This window comes from Myodes glareolus, chromosome 19 (assembly GCF_982192425.1).
Source record: "Myodes glareolus chromosome 19, mMyoGla1.1, whole genome shotgun sequence".
NCBI lineage: Eukaryota > Metazoa > Chordata > Mammalia > Rodentia > Cricetidae > Myodes > Myodes glareolus.
Window position 1 is genome coordinate 33,898,121 of NC_142044.1, and position 24,139 is coordinate 33,922,259.

General features: G+C 39.2%; 1 protein-coding gene across 3 annotated transcripts in view; it reads right to left on the reverse strand.

The window, feature by feature from the left end:
* Fam135b (family with sequence similarity 135 member B) overlaps window positions 1-24,139 on the reverse strand; it is a 280,584-nt gene that overhangs the window by 163,777 nt on the left and 92,668 nt on the right. For all 3 annotated transcript variants that reach the window (XM_048457323.3, XM_048457322.3, XM_048457321.3), the window contains exon 2: window positions 18,253-18,348. In XM_048457323.3, the coding sequence (XP_048313280.3) occupies window positions 18,253-18,329 (77 nt within the window). In that variant the 5' untranslated portion in view covers window positions 18,330-18,348. The remainder of the gene's footprint in view (window positions 1-18,252; window positions 18,349-24,139) is intronic.

The following is a 24,139-nucleotide window of genomic DNA, read 5'->3' on the forward strand; positions in this document are numbered from 1 at the left end:
CCTTTCTTTAGAGAGGGAACTAGGAAAGTCCCTACTTCCAGAGGCATTGTGCCTTGCTTTGATTCCACCAGGGGGTAACTTGGCCCTCTGGGTGGCTCTGAGCTCTCCTGCTGTATTCTCCCAGCCCTGCAGTGGAACACTTGTCCTCTGGAAAGGTCTTTGCTTTGCCCACCTGCTGAGCATGTCCTCACCAGGGGTTAAGAGGATAAAAGGCTTAAAGCAGCAGGCTCCCGAAGTCACAGATTAAAAGGCAAATAAGGGGAAAACAGGCCTGGGACATTGTTATTATCCATGTGGATTTGCTATAAAAATAATGAACCAAGCCCATGTACATAAGGACTCAAGAGACTGAATCAGGTCAGTCCTCATAGGGATAATAATGACATTTCATGAAGGACGATCAAATTATTAAAATAATAGTTATGCTATTTTAGCAAAAAGTAGTCAAAAATCATGAAATTTTCCTCTACTCTTTGTGCCTAACTACAGGTAATACACATCCTCAAGAAAACTGGCTTAAACCAAATGGGAGAAATGTATTGTTTTTCTTAAACGTAAAATTGCAGAGCAGACTGAAATGAAATATCAAATCCATCACTTCTGCGGAGTCTCTGCCCACGGGCAGAGACCACTCAGTTTGTGCAATCATTACTGCGACGGAGGCTTGTGAACTTCCCTCCGGTCCACCTCCATGCTGCTCCTAGCTCTACCCCTTTTCCTGAAGAAGTGGGCTATTCAATGCTTTTCTCACCCCTGTATAAACCCCATACCCTCTCAAAACTGTGGGACAGAATAAAAAGAATCTCAATATAGATTAATAAAAGAAGTTAAAACAAGATTGTTTCTGACAAAACCAGACAAATCAATTAGCTGATCTCTGGCAAGCAAAGATAATTGTATTTCAGAGTCTATTAAGGCACATCAGGGCCAGTTAGCTGATTTCACAGGGGAACTGGCTGTCGTTGGGCATTAGGCAGCGATAGGAAACATCGGGCAGAAACACAAGATGGCATCTTCTCCCAGGGATCACTGGATCTATAAACTCAGCATTTCAGTGCAAGCAGACAAGCAGCAGGTGTATTTGCTCCAAAGAGATTCCCATCCTGGCAGGGCTATGAACGACCGAACGTCTACACCAGATCTGACAGTACTGATTATAATCCTTTATGTGAAGTTATTCATCTAAAACCTCTGAAGAGACATCTTCAAAACGAGATGAAGGAGAAAGGGTCAAGGGAAGACAAGAGATGAATCTGAACATCAAATGATGAAAAACATCATTCGGAAGGAAAATCAGTTTGGCTTAAAACCCTTTTGAGGAATAAGACTTAGAAGCAAGTTTGAATTTCTTTTAAATAACGAATGATAGTTCCAACTGAGCTGTCAATATTAGAAATGAGTGCTTGCCTTTCTTGTAACTGTTACTTGTGAGTTTATCTTGCATTAAAGGGTATGGAGGGCTGGGCTATGGAGACATTTAGCTTAATTACTGCTAATTTTAAAAATGTCTTTGTTAGAGATAATGTTCATGCTTCTCTGTGCTTCTGTGGAAACTATGGACATTTGGTTTATATGCACATTTTATTCACCTTTTGAACAAGAACAGGATGCTTCTAAGTGTTCCCCTGAGATGCTGAGCAAGCTTTTACCACTCATTCAGCAACAGAATCTCCAAAAGCTTAGTGCTGTTATCTGTCTTGAAAATAAACATCTTGAAACACAAACAAGTGAATATTTTTGCTCTCTTACAGATACAGATGGATTAGAAATGTACATAGTTGACAGAAATAAAATATGAACAGGATATGTCTTGTATTTAATCATTCCTCTATTATTACTATCGGTATAACTTATTTTCTTAGGAGAACATTGTGGCCCTCTATGAAATGAGACATTTTCTGCTGCCTCCTTGTGCCCAGCACCATTCCATTCCATGAGAAACCTGAGGCATCTCTGCAGTTTCCACAGCAGAAGGTTATGTAAAGGCTTTGGGGCAATGAAACATCACAGTCTTCCTGTTATAATGGATAGGAAGAAGGCCAAGTGGACTCTTCATTTCATCCAATCCAGTCAGTCATCTGAAATCTGAAGATTCACCTGGGGAACTTTAAAAATCGTTCATGTGGTAGGATTCATGTGAAGAAGATCGCTTAAAAGAAATCCCATACTAGCTCAGAATTGAGAATAATAGAGGGTTATTTATTTAGGGGTAGACTCACAAATCAATATCCTCTGCTGGAACAGAGAACAGCAACTGAATCCCGCAACCGGAAAAGAGGCCAGATGCATGCTTTACATCGGCATAAATAGTATAAGAAGCCACTCCCCAATGGGCGGGTAACTAAAGTAAGGGCTACAGGCTGTAGGATTTCCTACAGCATTCATGCAGCCTAGTTTTAGAGCACTATATGACTGCTTGTCCAGCAGGTCTCCAAATGAGGCAAAAGCCCATGAGGACAGTCTCACTCGGTGAGGAACAGGGGACTTGGGCACAACACAGAATACTGCTGAGACTGCATGGTCTGCCTTCTCTCTTTTCTCTTGGTGGTTTTAGAGCCATTTTGTGAACCATGCATGGGATAGAAAAAATCCTTTCTGAAAACCCCATTTTTTCTCGAATATCTTTCCCTAAAATTCTTTGGGAGATGATGCTTCTCAGGTTTGTTGTCTGGAGATGTCAACTGTCACTTCAGATGCCAGGAGCTGTTCTGACTCAGTGCTGACAAGATCGGAGGCACATCACCCCTATTTCTGTAAATATGTTTTGAGCAATATCAATGTTCTTGAAAATGTGTGTCTATGTTTATCACCTTTTAATTTTGTAAAGACAGGATGTACCTGGCTTGATATTTGGCCAAGCCAGCAAAACAATAAGTGTCATTTTTGATTTAAAGATGTTTTGATGTAAAAGTTGAAAAGAAAACATTTGTTTTTGCTAGAGGTTAACACTGGAGGATGGGAAAAACTTGTTTGTTAGTAAGGAAAAGCAAGCTTGTTTTTGATGTATAGATAAAGATGGCCACTTGTGTGAAACTCCATTTAGAGGTCTGACAATTCACTTCTTTGCGCTGACGCCCCTTCCCCATCTTAGGACCTGAATCCAAGCCAAGGCTGAACCCTAGCATAAATGCTCAGTGGAAATGTTGGGTTTTGTTGCCCTAGTGAGGGGCCAGTTTCAGCTTTCAGTCAATTCTAGTGGATTTCCAGGGTTTAGACTTTCACTGATGGGCTTGTAACACTAGCCCCAGCCCCACTCCAAAAAGGAACACTTGGAGAACAGGCTAGATTGTGGTTTCCTGTGGGGCTGGCTTAGGAAGTCTAAAGCAGAGGCTATGGATTCCATTTTTTAAGAACGTGCCTGGGGAAGAGTGGCAGAGCAGCCCTTGGGCCACATTTTTGGCTCCGGTGATTTAAACACTGTGAGAGGAATTAGGAATCATCCTCTCTGTGCTCACACCATTTAATTAAGATCCACATGATGCCATCTGTAATTGAAGGGATAAAACAACAGCAACACAGAGTTCAAAATCATCAGATGTAAGCTGGCTCTTCTTCACTCCCAGTGTGCACCAGGCATTACTTGGGACTGGTACAGTTAAAGATGGCAAGACCAGATCCTCACTTTCTTAAGTTTTACACTTACCAAAGGGTAAACAAGCTACACGTAACACCCCTAACTCTCTCCAGTATCCTACAGCCTGAGTAAAATAAATAAAAATCATGAATAAGCGAGTCCTTTCACCTCTTTCATACCCATCCCATTTTTCTTCTTCAACAATTATCATTAGTCTAGGGCAGGCTCATATTTCTGACATCAGAGCCACCCTGCTCCTGCTTGGTTAGGCCCTCTGAGATGCTAACTTCCCTCATCCTTCAAGTGACAGTCTGATACAATTTTGCTTCATGATAGCTTCTCTCTGCCAATGAATTGGATTACCCTTCCTGCATTCCTCCCTGATACCCTACATGCCTGCTTTGCTGACAGCTTTTCTGGCTTATTGTCACATCTGTATTTGCCTCTCTCTTTAGGTGGTAAACACCTAGAAGTCACGAGCACAATCTTTTCATTGTAGTGTTTCCACATATAATGTCATAATGAGTATAACAATGATGAACTGAATGTAGGTCCCCAAAAGACATCTTGTGAATCAGTAAAGTAGTGGGACTATAGGATTAATAATAGGCTATGAAATTATGGCTAAAGACAGTAGGATTAACCTACCAAAATGGCTTGAGAATTTTAGACTTCTTCAACATTCAAGTTTGGGCCTGCAAACAGGGCCAAAACTCATAGCTATGGATTGCACAGGCCCTATGAAAGAATTTACTAACACCGTTTTTTTTGTTGTTGTTGTTGTTTGTTTGTTTGTTTGTTTTTTGGAGGGGGTGTTTTTGTTTTTCTTTTTTTCTTCTACATGGCCATGTTGTCAAACTATCTTATAAATTTTTTATATTTAAACCCACATATTTATTCTTCTCCTAACTTTGGTCAGAAGTGCTTTTTATTATAACGGGTAGTGGTTGATGCAGAGAAGCACTGCTGTTCAAAGTTCTGAGAAGCAACTGTGAGTTCTCAACTATCGGTGGACATCTGTGTCAACCAGCCCTCTCCCCAATGTTCAGGGAACATCTGGAAGGAAGGGAGAAAGGAACATACGACCTGATGCACTGTGGGAAGTGCTGTGAACTGCTGTAGTCTGGATGTGGCATGGCTGTCACATACAAGAACTCACAGCACTTATGGCACCTGCACAAGATCTTCCAGGATCAAGCTTATTAAAATTGCAGCATTTGGGGACAGGATATTCTGATGTCCCACTACTATCAGAAACTATTGGTAGTTGATGGTTTCTGTGGGAGAGTCACTATTCCTCAATAGTTTGGTTGGTTCTCTATGTTCCAATGGATGAGTTCATGGTCATTTATTTATGGGCAGCACTAATTGGATTCAGTGGGTTAAACATATCCAAAATTAAAGAAAGAAAGGAAGAAAGAAAGAAAGAAAGAAAGAAAGAAAGAAAGAAAGAAAGAAAAAGAAAGAACATGAAGTTGGAAGGGTGAGGGAATTGGAAGGGTAATGAAAGGAGACTGATGTTGGAGTCCACATGATTAATACACACTGTATACATATATGAAATTTTCAAAGAACAAAAGAAGAAAAGCATTTACATAGCATTGGTTAAAACACTAGCTTTAAAAGAAAATAAAAACCACTGCCAGTCATTAAAATTTGTATACCGTTGGTTAATATACTAGTTTTAAGAGAAAATGACAGCCAATACCAGCCATTAAAAATTGGTTTGAGGAATATATTTGAGTTGGAACTTGCTTAGCATAGAATTTTTAAGGTAGATATAGACATCAGAGGAACAAGAATGTTCTGAGAACGAAGAAAAAGTTTAAGATTAAATTATACAAGACTTGAGAACTAAGTGAGTGAGTAAAGGCAAAAGGAACAGAGGGTTCTCAACAGGAAAGCAGAATGGTCACAATAACCCTGAGTTTGTCCCTTCATAAATGGTATTACAGACAGACTGGAAACAAGAGAACAAACCGCATCTTATAGACACTGGCTACCATGCTGGCTCACTGCATGTATTTTTTCTATAATTTTCAGCTTCCCATGGTGAGAGGGCTAGCTATTACAGGTTATGAGATATTGACTCCATTTTTTTCATTTTTGTTTTTAATTAGCACACAAAGTTAAAAATTTTATTTTGGAATTTTCATATATATTCATGCCAATATACTTCTTTCTTCTTATCCACCCTCCACTTCCCTCCCCTCCCACCACCCTGTTCCTGCTTGATGTGTGCTTCCTCTCTATAGTTGGTCCTCTCTCTGCTTTGATGTAACATGTGTTCCATTACAGTCTCTTACTCTCCTCACGCTTTAACTCTTCCTCCCATCTTAAAGGCTCCATATGTTTTGAGTTCGTTTGTTTGTTTGCATGTGTAAGAATGTCTTGTTTACATAAATGTCTGTTAACCACATGCATGAATGGTTCTCACTCGGCCCAAAGGGGGTCTTGGATTCCCTGAATTTGGAATTACAGGCAGTTGTTAGCCACCATGTGGGTGCTAGGAATCAAAACTGAGTCTTCTGAAAGATGGACCACTATTTTTCACCACTGAACCATTTCTCCAGTCCACACCATATGATATTTCATGTGGTTTTATCCTTTGACAGTTCATACATTTATAAAATATACTCTAATTATTTTCACACTCTCCCTCCTCTCCTTTCTCATCTGTCTTTCACTCCTGCTAAACCTGTTCTCATCAGCAATCCTCACCCTGTTTCATGCCTTTTCTTTTGTCTTGTTTTGTTTGTTTAACGAAAGAAACAAGGACATGTGCTCAACTATGTTCACAGCAGCATGATTTGTCATAGCCAGAACCTGGAAACAAGCTAGAGGCCCCTCAACAGAAGAATGGATAAATACAGTGTGGTACATTTATACAATGGAGTACTACTCAGTGGTAAAAAAAAAACAAAACAAAACAAAACAATGACGTCTTTGAATTTGAAGGCAAATGAATGGATCTAGAAAAAAAACATACTGAGTGAGTTAACCAAGACCCAGTAAGAAAAATATGTATTTGCTCATAAGTGATTTTTAGACATAAAACAAAGAAAAACAAGCCTTCAGTCCCACAAACCCAGAGAACCTAGACAACAAAGAGGACCCTGAGAGACACATACATGGATCTAATTTACATGGGAAGTAGAAAAAAACAAAATCTCCTGAGTAAATTGGGAGTGTGGGAATCATGGGAGAGGGGAGGAAGAGAGGGGAGCAGAGAAAAATGTACAGCTCAATAAAAAAAAAAGAAAGAAAAGCTCATAGGTGGTATAACATGGCTTCAAATCCCGTTCTGGTTTCCAAATTCCAGGTCCCCAGTAGACTATGTCTGCCTTTTGTTAGCACAAGTCTTAGTATTGAACGTAGGTGTGACACCTTGTGATATTTGTTGACTATGGTAAAGGTATGTTCCCCTTTGAGAATTTGCCTCAGCCAATATAGACTTTGGATAAATGCAAGTTGAGTGTTTGCTCAAAGCAAACATCATCAGAAGACATCCTGCTTCCTGGAGCTAGAAAAGCCATCCTCAAATATTAATGTGCTAGAAGTCAGTAACTCTGTTAGCAGGGACAATTCTCGTGCAACCTTCTGCACTTCTGTGCTCTCCACCATCTTCCAGCTCTGACATTGTGTCTTCTCCTCTTCCTTGATATTCCCCGAGTCTTAGGAAAGGGGAGTTGATATAGATATTTAATAAATCGCTAAACACTCACTGTTGCTTATTCTTTGCATCATGAACAGGAATGAGTGCTTGCCTTAACCACTACTCAATATAAAATGAAGTTTCTCTGAACAAAGTTGGAAGCAGCAGTTCTACTAATATAAATACAAATATTGGGATGGCAGTTTGACAATATGACAATTTATACAAACAATAAAATATCAATAAGATGTCCCTTAGGGCCTATGACTTCCCTACCCAATGGTTTTCACCCATTTTAACAGTACCAGGTATGAATCTCCTCCTGCAGATCAGGTCTAAAATTCAACCAAGAAAGTGAGTAGTTACTGTCATACAATTTTGACTCTGTCATACCATTTGGAAATTTTTGCAGGACCGGTTGGTATTGTAACATGCAGAGTCTAGCTTTGAATAAGACCAGTGATGCCTTTTCTTATCTAGCAACCTGGATAGCATCTTCCAGCATAATAAAAAGCAACCAATGAGGTGAGTTTCATAGTCAGCTCTAGACTGAGTTGTCTGTCTTGCACTAAAACATGCAGTGTCTTTAGTATCACAACAATACCAGTTAATTATGATGGGAAAACAAAAACCGCAACACCCTACATTGCCCATTTTCTTATTCTTCCACTTTGAAGTAGGAATGTTCAGTGTGCCTATCCTTTAACTCTATCTTACCAGTTTGAAATAATTAAGACTTTTAGATCTTAGTGGTAGAACGAATACTTTTCATACTTACACACACACACACACACACACACACACACACACACACACACACCTTACTTTTGTTGATGAAAGAGAACTTGGATCAGGAACATCTACTTAATAAGTGTATGTAAAAGCTTGGCTCTTTGCTATTGAGATATAGTTGAGAAATTAATAGGAATTCTTGGGCCCTGTTTGGATCATTGGGAGCATACCTTTGGAAGTTCTGGAACCTGTCTGTCTACCTGACTCCCTCTATCCTTTCCACTCCATTCCTTCCCCACTCCCTCTCTCTTCCCATATTCCTCTAAACCACATCTCTATCTATAATATATATTATATGTAATATATATAATTCCTATATCAATCTGTTTATTTTCAGCAGGAAGTGATTGATTTTGCTCCGTTATATACTTCTGTTATGTGCCACTTTGCCACATTTCTAAGGCATTGGAGCTCACTTATCTTGAACCAAAACTTCCAAACATGTTAACCAAGACAAAACTTTTCTAATTTGATTTTGTAAGTTGTTTAAATGGTGGAGCTCTGAACGGCAGACCCTCCTAGTGATCATATGTGCAATATTCATTGAATCATTGAACCTTGTATTCTCTAAATCAACCACTTTTAGCAACCGTTGCTGTTATCCTTACTGACAGCAGAAATCCATTAATTTCCTTTATAGGAGGTACCCTAGGGCCTCTTCTTGCCTACCAGGCTTGGGATGCAGCCATCTATCTTCTATGAAGTTTTTCTGGAAGTGTGGCTCCTTTGGGATTAACACTAAAAACATTCTCAAATATTGAGTCTCAGGGATCGTGCCTATCAGAAACTCTCCTAAGAAATACAGAACTCTGGTTGGCATCATGCCCAGCCCATCTACAGCTCACTGAAGGCAGCAATCCAGGGGGCTGCTGGTCACTACTTTAGAGTTTTATTGCTGATTATACATTATGGATTCTAGAGCTCATTTCTCTAAAAGTGGAATTCATTTTCTCCAAACCCATGAAGACATATTTACTATTGTATACTCTCATATTTTTAATTATAAGCTCAAAACCTAATCTATATATAAATAATGGGGCCAAATGTTAACACTCCTGGTAACCAATGTATGATTGCAACAAATGCTGGAAAATTTCTGTTCAGTTCTAGTGAGTAACTAAGAGTACAGTAATAGACTATACTGTTTAGGAACTTCTGCCTTCCCCAAGACCCACAACTCACAGGAATGCATTCCACACTTGGCATTGGGATTTTCTTTTAATAAGACATGGCTTCTTGGAGCCACGTTATTCATCACTACAGAGTACTTCTGTTCATATTCTAGATGCTAGTTAACAAAGAGATTGGTGACAGCTCGGTGGGTTGAGAATAAGTGACTTTGAGTGATCAGCCCTATATGGGACATCTGTACCATCCCACCCAAAGCTGAATAAACATGGTAGAAGAAAAGACAGAAAGAATTTGGGATACAAAGAATAGGTAGAAATGTTATGAAATTTTGCCTTCTGAACATAAAATGAAATCACAGTGGTTATGGCTACCAGCACATCGTAAATATTGGGAAAGCAGGTCATGAGGCCCTACCTCTCACTGAAGATTGGCAGTACCAAGAAAAGGGGAATCATTTTGTTACAGTGGTGTAGATACTGGTTAATGGCTCATGCCCCTGGAAATACAACTTATGCCAATGACTCTAATTAAACTCCATGTTTGTAATGACTATTCTGGATTTTCAGCCTGACTGCATCTGGAATTAACTAAAATCCAAGCTACTGGGCATGCACCTATAAGAAATCTTTCTTGATTGGATCATTTGTGGTAAAAGGACTCACCCCAAATCTGGGCCACTCCTTCTGGTAGCAGCCTATATGAAGGGCATAGAAGAAGGAAGCTTGTTCCTTTTGTTTACATGCCCTCACTCCCACTAGCAAGTTCATTCCTTCACTGGTATTAGAACCTACTTCTCCAGAATTCCATTTTACTAAAGACCAGCTGAAACATCCAACCTGGAGGACTGAGCAACTTTTGAATTCTTGACATTTCTGTCAAGAGACAGCCATTGTTAGAACAGTAGAACAACACCCTATAAGCAACTCTGATAAATCATATATAAATATTATAGAGAATATAGATAAATTGATATAGAGATCAATAGATGGAGATAGAAATAATATCAATTCTGCTTCTCTAGAGAACCCTGAGTAATACTTGTACCATTAAAAAAAGAGAAGACACAAAATTAACAAGTGAATATGTTGGGAGGAAGAAGGAATTCATCAAGACTGGTGAAGGGATGAGAAAGAGCAATGAGTGGCATATGTAAGCAAAATACATTATATATGTGTAAGAATTTGTCACAGGATATATGTGTGTGTGTCACAGGATATGTGTGTGTGTATTATGATTTCGTAAATATATTAAGGTTATCTTTATAGTATTTTTTATTTATTTATTAAAAATTTTCACCTCCTCCCATTTGCCTCCCACTCCCCCACTCCCCCTCCCCCTCTCCCAGTTCTAAGAGAAGTCAGTGGACCCTGACCAGTGGGAAGTTCAAGGCCCTCCCCCCTCCATCCAGGTCTAGGAAGGTGAGTATTCAAACAGACTAGGCTCCCAAAAAGCCAGGACATACAGTAGAATCAAATCCCAGTGCCATTATCATTGGCTTCGCAGTCAGCCCCCATTGTCAGCCACATTCTGAGAGTCTGGTTTGATCGCATGCTCGATCAGTCCCGTCCAGCTGGCCTTGGTGAGCTCCCATTAGATCAGTTCCACTGTCTCAGTAAGTGGACACACAAGATAAATTTTTAATAATCAAACTGAAAGTTTGTAAAAAATATTTCTTTTATGATAGATGAGTGATCTCTAAGATTTAATGATTTGCATGTTCATGAGTAAGAATGTCTTTGACCAAGCATATATACATATAATTTCACATAAGTATTATTATATGACACAGAGCCTGAAATAGAACATAGAATTGTTCAAATACAAGATGAGGTTGCAAATAACCCACCATTTAAAACTTATTATATGTGCTAACATTATTTTCTTATTATTCAGTAAGTTTTGTTCCCTACAGATTTTGGTTCTAATTTAATTTCATTTTTATTTTATTTCCAATGAAAACTTCCCCTCTCCACTTCTCCCAATCCCCTCTCCCACACTTCCCCTCTACTTCTTCCATCCACACCTCCTCCTCTCTTTCTTGTCAGATATAGGTGGATCTCCCATAGATATCTGTCTTCTATTATAGCTGGATAAGGCAATCCAGTAGGAGGAATGAATCCCAAAAGCAGGCATCAGAGTTAGAGAAAGCCCTGGCTCTCACTGTTAGGAATCTCACAAGAAGACTACATTATACAACTGTAACATATATGCAGAGTGCCTAAGTTCATCCCATACAGGTTCCCTGATGACTGTGAGCCCCTATGACTCCAGGTTAGTTGCTTCTGTGGGCTTTCTTGTGTTTTCCTTAACCCCTCTGGCTCCTACAATCCTTCTTTTGATAGGCTTGGCTATACAATGCCTCCCAAGCATTCAGATAGAAAAGAAACATTCCAGACATTCTGACCTTATGATTTTCATATTTTCTTTTTAACTCCCTTTACAACTTCACAAAGTTTTGTTTATACCTGGCATGTATTCTTCTACAAGTCTTTGCTAATGGTATATATTTTGTCAAAGACTGTCAATATCTCCACCCAAGCTTACAGTTAGGATGAGCTGTGTGAATATTTTTCATAGGTCTATAGATAAAATCATATTTAAAAATAAACTTAACTCAGCTGTAATGAATACTTGATAACAAATAGAAGAGTGCCTAATGCCAGGATAGCATTAGCAAAACTGCTTCCTTTTCTCATAAATATGCAATTTGAAGAGTTGTCTATGAATGAAACATCAATGAACCTATCAGAAGCGTGAGTAAAGCCTGGACTCAGTCCTACCATGCTTCATTCTAAGCAAGACTGTGTAGCATCTGTAGACCTTGAAAATTATTTTTACCAACTGTTTAGGATAATAAGGAAATGCAGGTTAGTCATCTATTATAATTGAACTTGTAGTCATATTAGGTATATTTTCAAGGCAAACAAAGATCTATTTTAGAAAGGTTTTTAAATACTTCAGAGATCTACAGAATATGGCATTTAATATGTTTTAATAACATAATTAAGCATAGGCTCTTTTTTTTATCACAGTGAGACATGTGTGCTCCTGGCAGCACCGATCTACTACAGAAAAGATAATGGGTATCAAAGAAACCCCATATGGAGTTTACTTTCTTTGTGGCAAAAGTAAGCCGCTAGGTAAGAAAATGTTACTGCCTGAACTGCTGACAGTATGTCGTCCTAATTAGACAAGCAGGACCCAAAACAAAGTGACTGTCAAACATTGTCAAGACAAGGAGAGACTGTCATTTTGAATATCTTGCTTCACAGACAAATCTGTTAGATATGTTAGGCCCAAAGGTTGGAGACAGATGCCCCAATGTTGCGGAGGAGCTTTGGATCACTGCTCAGGCAACCAGCTATTTCTGACATTAATCACATCTTTTGGAAGTTGCTTGCTTGTGCTTCCTGCTTACTCAGTTAATATTATTTCCTTTTTGGTCTCTGAGGGAGTGAAAGACTAGGTAGTTATAGTTACAGTTTTTCCTGTTTGCCCGACACAGAAAGCAAATTATGATAGAAAGTAAATTAGGTAAGAAACTTTGGATTCACCAAGATAAGATAGCTATGGAGTATTTTCTCTGAATTTGTCAAATGCAAATGGATTGAACATTGTTGATGTATTTATTGCCTGTATATATTGTATATTGTTATTGTACTTATTACATATAGTTTTATATATATAGTTATAGCCTTCTTTTTATTTTAGACAACAAGGGAAAATGTAGTGATACTTCTTTTGTATTTTAATAAACAAAGCTTGCCTGAAGATCAGAAAAGTAAAACAGCCTCACTGGTCAGCCTTACAAATCAGACAGCAATGACACACACCTTCAATTCTAGTGGCCACAATGACACACACTTTTAATCCCAGGAGCCCTACTAACTTGCCATAGAAACCAGGTGGTAGTGGTGCATGCCCTTCGTCCTAGATATAGAGAGAATTACAAAACAAAAGGAGACAACTGTCAGTCACAGTCTCATTCTCAGGTTTCCTGGAGGCAGGATCACCATTTTCAGACTGAGGTCAAGGTAAGAGCCAGTATCTGGCTGTTTTGCTTTTCTGGTCTTCAGGTTGAACTCCAATATCTGTCTCTCAGTTTTATTAATCATGCTTAACAAGGCAAGAGTTGAAGGAACTCTGCAAGCTTCCAAGGGAGAAAAGTAATCTCCCTACCCAGCTGCAAAACTTATGAATCATAACAACAACTAACATGACAAAATGTCCCCAGAGTACAGTAGTGACACATAACTTGGAGTAACCAATAGCCATCTAATTAGACTTAAGACCAACTCCAAAAGAGATACATACCTTGTAGTATAAACCTAGCATGACTGGTGAAGTTATGAATCCTTAAAAAAAAGTCTACTGCTATCACTTTCTTAAACCAGTATACCTTTTAACTGTATTCTAAATACTTGCACATATACCCACTGATAAAAGTAGTTCTCACCATCATCAAAGGATGCTTCTTTTTGCAGTAGATATAGATCATTACATAAAGCTGCTACTGGTCAAAATACAGGGAAAAACTGATCATGATATGTCCAACCCTAGATGATACATCTACAATAGAATCCCCATACCTTAGGTTCAAGGAACATTGCTGAAGAAGGGGTGAAAAGGCTGTAAGAACCAGAGAATGATAATGTCTGTTGTAAGATAGTGTCTTCCCTATATGAGAAGGAAGTTGCATCCATGAAATCTCAACAATATAGTCACCAAAACAAGACATGCAGAATGACAACATCAGCTGACATATCAACACAAATGGAGGAAATATTATAAGGCCCAACTCCTAGATTAAGAATATCAGGCAATCATAACTGTTGAGAGAGGGAGAATTAGTCTTCCCCAAAGATGAACCCCCAATTGATTATCCAATTCCAAGTATTCAGTCATAAACACATATACATATAAGGTATATTAATTGGACACAGGAATATATATCATATTCTTTAATATAAGTAAACATATTTAAAGAAAAAAACTTCAGTAGTTAGACAGGGAGTTGGAGACCATAGCAGAAGCTGGAGGAAGGGAAGAGTAGGGTAGAAATGAGGTAAATACCGTACTCCTAAAATTGTAAAACTGGGAATCATGGTACACAAAGGAATTGATTTTAATCTATCATTTTAGAACTGGATTCTTATTTCATTGATTGACTATAAAACTGCATAGGTTTCTCCACCCAAAGACAGCTTTTATCTATGTTTTTGACCTGAGTCTATACTGTTCTTATGATTTCCTTTACCTAGCAGAGGTATTAAAAATAGGTTATGTAAAACCCAAAACTAGGAATCAAGAGGTTTGGACCAATGACCAAATTACACGTTTCTCAAAAGGAGATACTCAAATGACCAACAGTATTTGAAAACAAATTAGTCTAATTTTACTAATTAAGTATGTAAAGGACCATTAAAACTACAAGGAAATCTCTTCTAACCTTAGAAAAACTATTAAAAATGACAAATAAGGGCTGGAGAGATGGCTCAGCGGTTAAGAGCATTGCCTGCTCTTCCAAAGGTCCTGAGTTCAATTCCCGGCAACCACATGGTGGCTCACAACCATCCGTAATTAGGTCTGGTGCCCTCTTCTGGCCTGCAGGAATACACACAGACAGAATATTGTATACATAATAAATAAATAAATATTTTAAAAAAATGACAAATAAATGTTGGCAAGGACTTGCACAAAGGGTACTCTTGCACATGTTGGCAGTATTATAAAATAGTACAATAATTATATAAAGCTGTATAGAGGAAACAAGAAAACTATAAATAAAGTGACAGAATCATCTAGAAAACCCACCATGAATATATATATAATGGAAAAATTATCAGTATGTAGCCTCTAGTGGTTTGATTCTGTTTCCATTTAATCTAAATATTCCTGATGTTCATCAAGAGATGAATGAAGATAATATACACATATATATACCTAACAATATATATTAAAGAGTCACACATGCATATATGTTTGAACATATGAGTGTACATATGCATATGTGTATGTATATATGTATATACATGTATGTATTACACACATATATACACACACATATATATATTCTTCAGCCATAGACACAGAGCTGAGAAGATACTCTATTGAGTAAAATTAATCTCATGAAGACAAATAGTACATTTTGTTTCTTATTTATGGAAATGAAAATGTTGATTTTTAGAGAACAGAACTATCTTAGAGTTACTATTGATATGATAAAACATCATGACTAAAAGCAACTTGGTGAAGAAACGATTTATTTGACTTACTCTTCCACATTATAGTTCATTACCAAAGGAAGCCAGGACACTAACTTAAGCATGGCAGCAACCTGGATGCAGGAGCTGATACAGAGGTCATGGAGAAGAGCTCTTTACTGGCTTGCTCATAATGGCTTGCAAAGTTTGCTTTCTTATAGATCCCAGAAGTGTCTCCACCAACAATGGCATGGGTCCCCTCCATCAACCATTAATTAATAAGATGCCCTATAGACTTGTCTACAGCACTACCTTATGAAGGCATTTACTTTTTAAATTTTATTTACTTATTTATTCATTCATTCATTCATTTACGTACATCCAGGCTGCAATTTCCCCTCCCTCCTCTCCTCCCAGTCCCTCCCCCAAAACCTCCCTCTGTTCCCATCCCCCAATCCACCTCTCTTCCATTTCTGTTTAGGAAAGGACAAATCTCCCATAAGTATCCACAAAACATGACGTAGCAAGTTGTAGTAAGGCTAAGCACTTCCTCGTGTATTAAAGCTGGGCAAAGTGACTCAGAATGAGGCGTAGGGTCCCAAAAGTCAGTAAAAGAGTCAGAAACAAGCTCTATTCCCACTGCTAGGAGTCCCACAAGAGGATCAAGCTACAAAACTTTAACAAATATGCAGAGTGCCTATGTCAATTCCAATGCAGCCTCCCTGGTTGTTGGTTCAGTCTCTATGAGCCTTTATGAGTCCAGGTTAGTTGATTCTGTGGGTTTTCTTATGGTGTACTTTACCCCTCTGACTCCTGTAATCCTTTCTCCCCTCTTTTTGCAGGATTCCCTGAATTCTGTCTTGTGTTTGGTTTTGGGTCTGCATCTGTTTCCATCAGTTGATGGTTGAAGCCTCTCTTACAACAACTGGGCTAGGCATAGCAGTTTTATAGTAATAGCCAGAACTTGGAAACAACCTAGATGTCCCTCAGCTGATGAATGGATAAAGAAAATGTGGTACATTTATACAATGGAGTGTTATTCAGCTGTTAAAAACAAGGACACCAGGAAACTTGAAGGCAAATTGGTGGAACTAAAAAAAGTCATCCTGAGTGAGGTAACCAAGACTGATAAAGACAAACCTGAAAGGTACTCATGCATGAGTGAGTATTATCTTTAAAATACAGGATAACTATGCTAAAATCCACAGACCCAAAGAGACTAGGTACCAAAGAGGGTTCGTGGTGGGACTCCAAGATCTCCTGGGGAAGGGGGATTTAGAAGAAATCTCAGGAGTGGACTGAAGGTGGGAAGGGATGGGAATATGAGAGAGAGCAGGTTGAGTCGGGGTACGGAGGGGGGAGTACTGAAAGAGACTACTGTAAAGGGGGTACATTTCGGTGTCAGATGAAAACCTGGTGCATCGAATCTCCCTGAAATCTTCAAGGATGACCCTATCTAAGACTCTTAGCAATAGCGATGCATAGGCCCAACTGGTCGTCTCCTGTGACCTGATTGGAGGCATTTTCTTCATTGAGTCCCCTCTCCTCACAACTTTAGCTTGGGTCAGCTTCACATAAATAGAGCCAGCACAAGCACACTGGTTACCAGAACCTTCAAAAGATCATAGAAGAAAAGAACTGGTGGATACAAATATTCATTTGGATAGAAGAAATTACTTCTCATGTTGGGATAATATTTATAATTTGGAAAAATTACCTGACAACAATTAATTGTGCATACATTTCAAAGTAATAGGTAGAGAAGGTTTTGAATAATTCCAGCATCGAAAAGTGACAAATACTTGCTGCAAAGGAGGTGACAGTTGTTCTAATTTGATTACACATGTTTAAGTATATAAGTATCATCCTGTATCCCAGAGATATTCATACTTTTGGATAAAATGGGTAATAGTGAGTTTGTGTGACTCCAATTCTCACATCTAGATGCCTATGATATGACAGGGAGCCATAGGCAGAAGAACCAATAACCTCCTATCCAATGGCCACAGACCTGAGAGCATGTCTTTCTGAGACTAGGCAAGCCTAGGCCAGTATAAATGAGTGACCCCCACAAGTTAAGCCAAGCCCAAATTATTTAACCCCAGAACCATGGTATAAGTTGAATGTTCTCGTACAAAGGCACTATGGGTTTGTTGCTGTTGCTTTTGCAAAGTGGTAGGTGTCCTGGACATCCTCTGGCTCTGTGGACGCGAGCATAGAAATCCAGCTGCTGTGAGACTTGGTTTTCTCGTCAGTAATGTGGGTAAAGGGGCTTCAGCCATTTTGAATGGGTAGCAATGGTCTGTGATCCATCGCTTTATTTACTTAACTGCTTAACTTTGTAATCATTCAGTAACCCCGGAGTGTAACTTGTCACAAAGATTCATGGACATTTTGCATTTAAAATGCTAAATTCAGATTACATTCTCAAAATAATGACAGCAATTATATTTTAGTTATGATTAAAAACAGTGTCTGGTTTTTAAAGATCTGGCCATGAGTTTTATACTGTGTGTTTGGGGGAGATGACTCCAGCAAATACTACAAATAGAATTCATTTTTACCAGAACAACACAGTCAAGCCTCACTTCCTACAACTCAAAACACAGTGAAAAGACCAACAGAGAAGGGAATTGCAAAAGAATATGAAGGTGGACAAATAAATTAGCTCTTAGTCAATACATATTTTACTCTCAGATGAACTAATAGTTGGAATTTTCCATGGTCAGGAAAATAATGAAAATTCTTCATTAATCCCAAATGTCTTATCTTCTGACCCCACACACAAATACGTTTGGACACACACACACACACACAAACACACACACACAGAGAGAGAGAGAGAGAGAGAGAGAGAGAGAGAGAGAGAGGAGAGAGAGAGTTTGAAGTGTACTCACCCTCTCTGAAAGAGATCCACATTATAGAATTTATGTAGCTCTACAGAAAACTCAACTGTTCCTTGTACTTCAGACATGATCTTTTAGGTTCATTACCTGAAAAACAAAGAAATAAATTAATTGCTTAAAATTACTTCAGCCAAACATAGCCTGGTATCAATACTAGGAACTTAGTAATGCTTAGATGGACAAGAACATGTGGCTGACAGGATCAGTAGAGCACCGTGTGTCTTCTTCATGGTGTGTTCAAAGGTTTTTCTAATAGGGAAAAAAAGCAGAAACACGCAATACCTTTTGAGTACCATGCGGTTAGCACCTGTTATGGCTGGAACTGAGTCCTGGTTCAGGCCCTTTCATCTGCCCATGACATGGAAGCCACATACCCTCAGTTACCACCAGGAGGTCACCTGCTTTCTCACATAAAACCTTAGGTGACTCTGTGCTCTTTCAACAGTGGGTGTGGACGGCTAACTGCATCAGGGTTGGATAACTGAGGAGAGGATGAAGTGAGAATGCCCCGCTAATCATTTTGCACACACCCTGGCATGTAGCAAACTCTCAATAAACACTAGCCAGCACTGATAATGTGTACCGATCACTGAATACCACTCTATCACCAGTACTGAAGATATTGAGGATGCAGGTGACCGAGGCGGCAGCAGAATGCGTGGGTGCTGTGACAGGCAACAGCTAACCTAATTTGACAGATTGATGCAAAAGCTGATAAGAATGTTGGGCAAGACACCTGGAATAAAATTAAATTACAACTGTCCACATCTGATACTGGAAACAAACCAAGAAGCGGCCCCCAGGCAGACTGAATTTTTGAGTATGTAAGACCAACTAGATGTGAGATATTTGAAAGGGAAAAAAAAGTAAATCAGTAGAACACCTGTTACATTCTTAGTGTTGCATACATTATTTTACATACTATCTGGCTTTGACCACAATGACTTTATATGATAAAGACTCATGTTATTTTTTAAGATAAAGAAAAAAGATGAAGGAAATTCTTTCTTGCAACTCAAAACCAAAATCTTGTATCATTTGGCAAGTCTCCTCATTATGCAAAGGCTCAGTTTGCCAAAATGTGTCATGGAGACAATGTACCTGTGGCCCTGCTGTTATTGGTATCAGGTATGACCTATGGGAGAAAGAGCTATAGAGAGAGACAGAGAGATAGAAGGGGGGGTGGTTGGAGCGAACAGAAGATAAAAGCAGAGGACACATAGTTTTTCATGGCTGGCACAGGTGATGGACTTGTGGGTCTTCTATGAAGGCCTCACTCTCTTTCTCTCCTTTCTCACTCTCTTTCTCTCTTTCTCTCCCTGGCTCAGAGCCCAACTGCCCAGAGTCTTGCTAGGCCAGCTCCCAAAGACCACTCAGGATTAAGTAAACTGTCACGCTTTGTCTCTGTACTGGCAAGGGCTTCCTCCCAGGAAACATTTCTGAAAATGCAGAAGACTGTACCAAATGAGAATGCTGCATATCCTTGTAACCAATCTATATTAACCCAGAAAGAATTTTCAGACAAAAAAAAAATCATGAAACTCCTAACCTACACTTTGTGCTGGGCAGTACAGAGTAAATTAGGGTCCTGTCCAATATAATAGAACCAGCTGAGGGGGGGGGTGTCAGAAGCCACCCTCTTAACACCAATCTCAAGACGCGTCCAGGAAAGGCCAGATAGCTCTCTCTGTGACTCACTTATCACACTGAAAGCAGCACTGCAAGCTCCCTGTTCCCTTATTATCTCGCAGGCTCAATGATCACAAACCTACAGTTCTGGCTCAGCCATCTGATCGTTTGAATGTGGATGCCAGGCTCTAATTAGCCTGTGGTCTCTGTGATCCCTGGGGCTGGATAAGTAGAGGCTAGGGAGTGGGCAGAGAAGGAAAGGGAGAGGGAGAGAGAACGGCAATGCCAATTGGTACATGTTAAATGAGGCAAAAGAGTTTACACATTCGGCTTCACACAAACTCTGCTACGATTCTGGAGTCAGTGATGACCCAGGATCCCAAAGACAGTGCCTTTCAAGCTCCAGAGCTTATATGCAGGTTTCCTGGGTGAATGAAACCCTATGAAATAAACATTTAGAAGAAAAATGTATTTAATAGATGGAGAATGTGATGCTGTCATTTTCTCCATGGAAAATGCAAGTTACCATCCTATGATTTAAAAAAATCTTAATAAAGTCAGAGTTCTGGAAATTGTAATCACAAGCATGGGGGCCATTCTTTTGTTAATGCCATATGATAAACTATAACTAACACGTGGCACTAAATGAAGATGCTAAGCACAAATTTTAAACAACCCATTTTAAAGGTTCACTTCAGGTTTTTTTTTTAGGAAATTAAATGCACAATATGGAAATCATGCTCAACAATTCAAAATTATCTACCTTGGTCCCAACTTTCTCCCCAGATCTCATTGAAAATTAATGAGTATTTTAAACTGCTGGCTTTTCAGCTTGATCCTCAAACTCACAACTTCAGTGATGAGAGCAACTTTGAGTCCTAACCTAGATCTGCTGAGTGAGGATTCATTCAAAGGTTCTTCCATCCTCTAGAAATTCTGACATATACACTCATTTGAAAATGACTGCCTCAGATGCTAAGGTTGGAGCTGACTAGACCTGAGTTAAGCTGGTCCACTATGAGTCACGTAATATTGAATGATGACTGAACTTCCTCTTCCCTGGTTTCCACAAGATTTATTCAGATTATTGAGACCACTTGCCATGTAAGGCATCCTTTGTGGCTGGTAGAATGTTAGAGGTTTAATCCAGTATTGTGTGCACTGTAAACTATACACATGACACACACTTGGCAGCTACAAGACACATGTCCAACACAACCCACTTCACCTACACCCAGTATTCACCAATCACACAATGTATGCAAACATTGACATACGTACACATGACACAATGTCCATGAAACTTACAAGGTGCCCACAAACAGTGTACACACTACTTACCAAACACCCACAATACTCACACTATACATACACATAAAAGACACCCATAACAAAACACCCATATACATATACTCACCTTGTACACATCACAGATTCTCTGTGATTCCTGCTGCAACCAGTGCCTCCCATGACTCATGGCTGCAAACATCCTTTTGTATTTGATTCCAGCATGCTCGTTTCTACAACTCCATTTCCTGGAAGCTACATCCTCACATACTAGGATTACAGAGCTTAAAGGAAAATGTTCCCTCAAAATACAGACTGAGAAAGGGTGATCTAGTGACCATTGTACTTTAAGTCTGGGAGCTCAAGGAGAGGGAGGGCAAATTCAAAGGAGGCCCAGAATTTTCCTAAGGAACTAACATTTGAGTTAGGGAGCCTTGGTCAAGCATTTGTTCAGAGTAATCAATGGCAATCTCTCTTTAAAAGGAGCCAAGGATCATTAGGTCTTTGCCATCTGAGATCACTTGAAGTCAGCACGTTCATCCTTGGCACACACTTTCACAATATGTGAGGTCTCATGCATGCCCTGTTTTACCTACTGCCTGGTCCTGGCTTGGATAGTATTGAAAGTCTTCACCTGCATGGGTCAGTGTGGCCTTACACAGGAGAGTAAAAGGAGAGTGAAGAGCCTGGGGATGTAAGAGAGAGCTGCAGAGAGGTTTCATTGTTCAGGAAGAGGGCAGAAGAATACCTAGTCTCTCCAGTGCAAATCTCTCCTTGACATTTTGTCCCTGCCCATCCTATAAAAGAACCATCTAGAAACCTAAAGTTAAAAATACAGGTTTTTGAGTGAAACAGTCAGACTTCCTCAACACCAGAAAAGACGGAGTAACATGCTTGGTAAGGTTTGTAGTCTCTGAATCTGCTTCTGAAGAGAATTGGGTAAAGAAGAAAACCAGGAGCTAAAAGAGGAGCTAGAGATAAGATGAAGGCATCGATTTCCTATTTGTACAACCAAAGAAAGACAAGAAAGTGTCTGCAAAATATTAAGACTTTCTCTTTACAGGCTCAAGCTCCTTCCTTTAGAGTTCTGTAGACCGTCTAGATTTGTGTACTGTTGTGTAAAAGGCGGCACCTGGATCTCCGTGATTGAGTGAACATGGGAGGCATGTAAATGTGCATGCATGAGCATGTGTGTGTGTGTGTGTGTGTGTGTGTGTGTGTGTAGTGTGTATGTGTGAATGTGTGTGTCTGTCTATCTGTCTCAGGTTTGCATATAAGTAACCCAGGATTTATATACCTATTTTACCATTTGATTCAACTTGTAAGCCTCAGTCTTCTTCTCCGTATAAACAATCTACCTTATAGGAAGGAGAAGGTTGACAAAGTATGCTCATCTTAGACTCCTCAAAACACAAAGTTTAAGCCACCAGGATAAGTATATATCTGATGAGTCCTTCATCTGAGCTTTCTTTTGATATAAGTCTTCAGATTTCATTGATCCCCTTTGTGCCTGTAATTTCCTTCTAGTTTTCTGTCATCACTATCCAGAAGGGTATAGTCAAAGATTTTGAAAACTGAGCAACATGGGGAGGGAGTAGAAGAATGAGTTCACTTTCTTTCACAACTGGCCAGCAGCTCTGACCTTGAGAGATAGGGCCAGGAGAATATTCTACCCTTGGATCAGCGGTATCTGAAGGATTCCTAAATTATGTAAGTTTGCCACTGCCTACCTAGCTATCTTGGGATCAACTAGACATTGATCTTTTATCCATCAAGCATGGTTTTCACTTGTCACCACATTCAGTTCCTCGAATCCAACCCCTTCTCTCATCTCCAGAGTGCTGCATTGGGAATGTGGTCACCTTCCTCTTCCATGCATTAGCCATGTCTCCTGGGTACCCGCACCTGCTCCAGCCCATGCTCCTGTTAGAAAACACTTATACTGTCACTACAGTAGTGGGCTTTCTAGAACATAAATCAGTTTCTAGAACCATGCAATTGTTTCTCCTTGCCCTCAGTGTAACACAAGAGATATTTTATAGCTTTGAATTTCTTATTCTTAAGATGGTGATTTCTACCCTCACTCCCGTGTTGAGTCTGAACTTTAATCTCCCTTCCTCAGCTCTATAATGTGAGGTCTTCTGGGGATCCCATCTTTGTTCTGGGAAAGAGACTTCAGCCCAGAAGGGTGGTCCTCATAACTATTGATGGTCAAACATTCAAGGGTTTCAGCCACTGCCACCAGATTGCATTAAATTGCATTGCTGTTTTTATTTTTCTTCAACATAGTTTGTAGGACTTCAAAGCTCTGTCATGTAATCCACTCCAAAATAACTAGATTGCTTTAGCTTAGAGGTTGTGGGGCCCCTAGAGAAGAGATGTCCATGTTCATTAAATGTTCATGATTACTTGAACATTTACATTATGAGTAAAATGTCTAACTAGTGGTTTATATTTTTCAATGATGTTTTAAAATGCTTTCAGTTACCTTCTTGGTAAATCTAACTTAAAAATAAATACATATAGTTTTTTAAGTATTATAATTCTAGCATTTTAATATATACTACCTGGGAAAAACTTTTTTAATGGGCATGCTTTCCATTAAAATATGGTTTTTATCCAAAATTTCAATATTTAATTTGTGCAGCCTTTGATACATTAAACAAACTCAAAAAGTATGTTGACCTTTATATACATTTACTTTGCAAAAAGGGCACATGGCATTAGTGTGCTAAAAAAGACAGTGCCTGGGAAAAGAGAGGTGCGCAAACATCTCTCATCCTGCATGGAAGGTTGAGAACATGGGAGGTCATTCAAGGACAACGTAGCCATGCAAAGCCACACACCCAGACTCAGAACACTGTGTGAGCACAATCTGACTTCACTCAGCTATAAGATAAATGACAAATATGGTTCCCTAACAATTGCTCCTGTGCTTCATGCAGAGATGGTCCCAGAATCT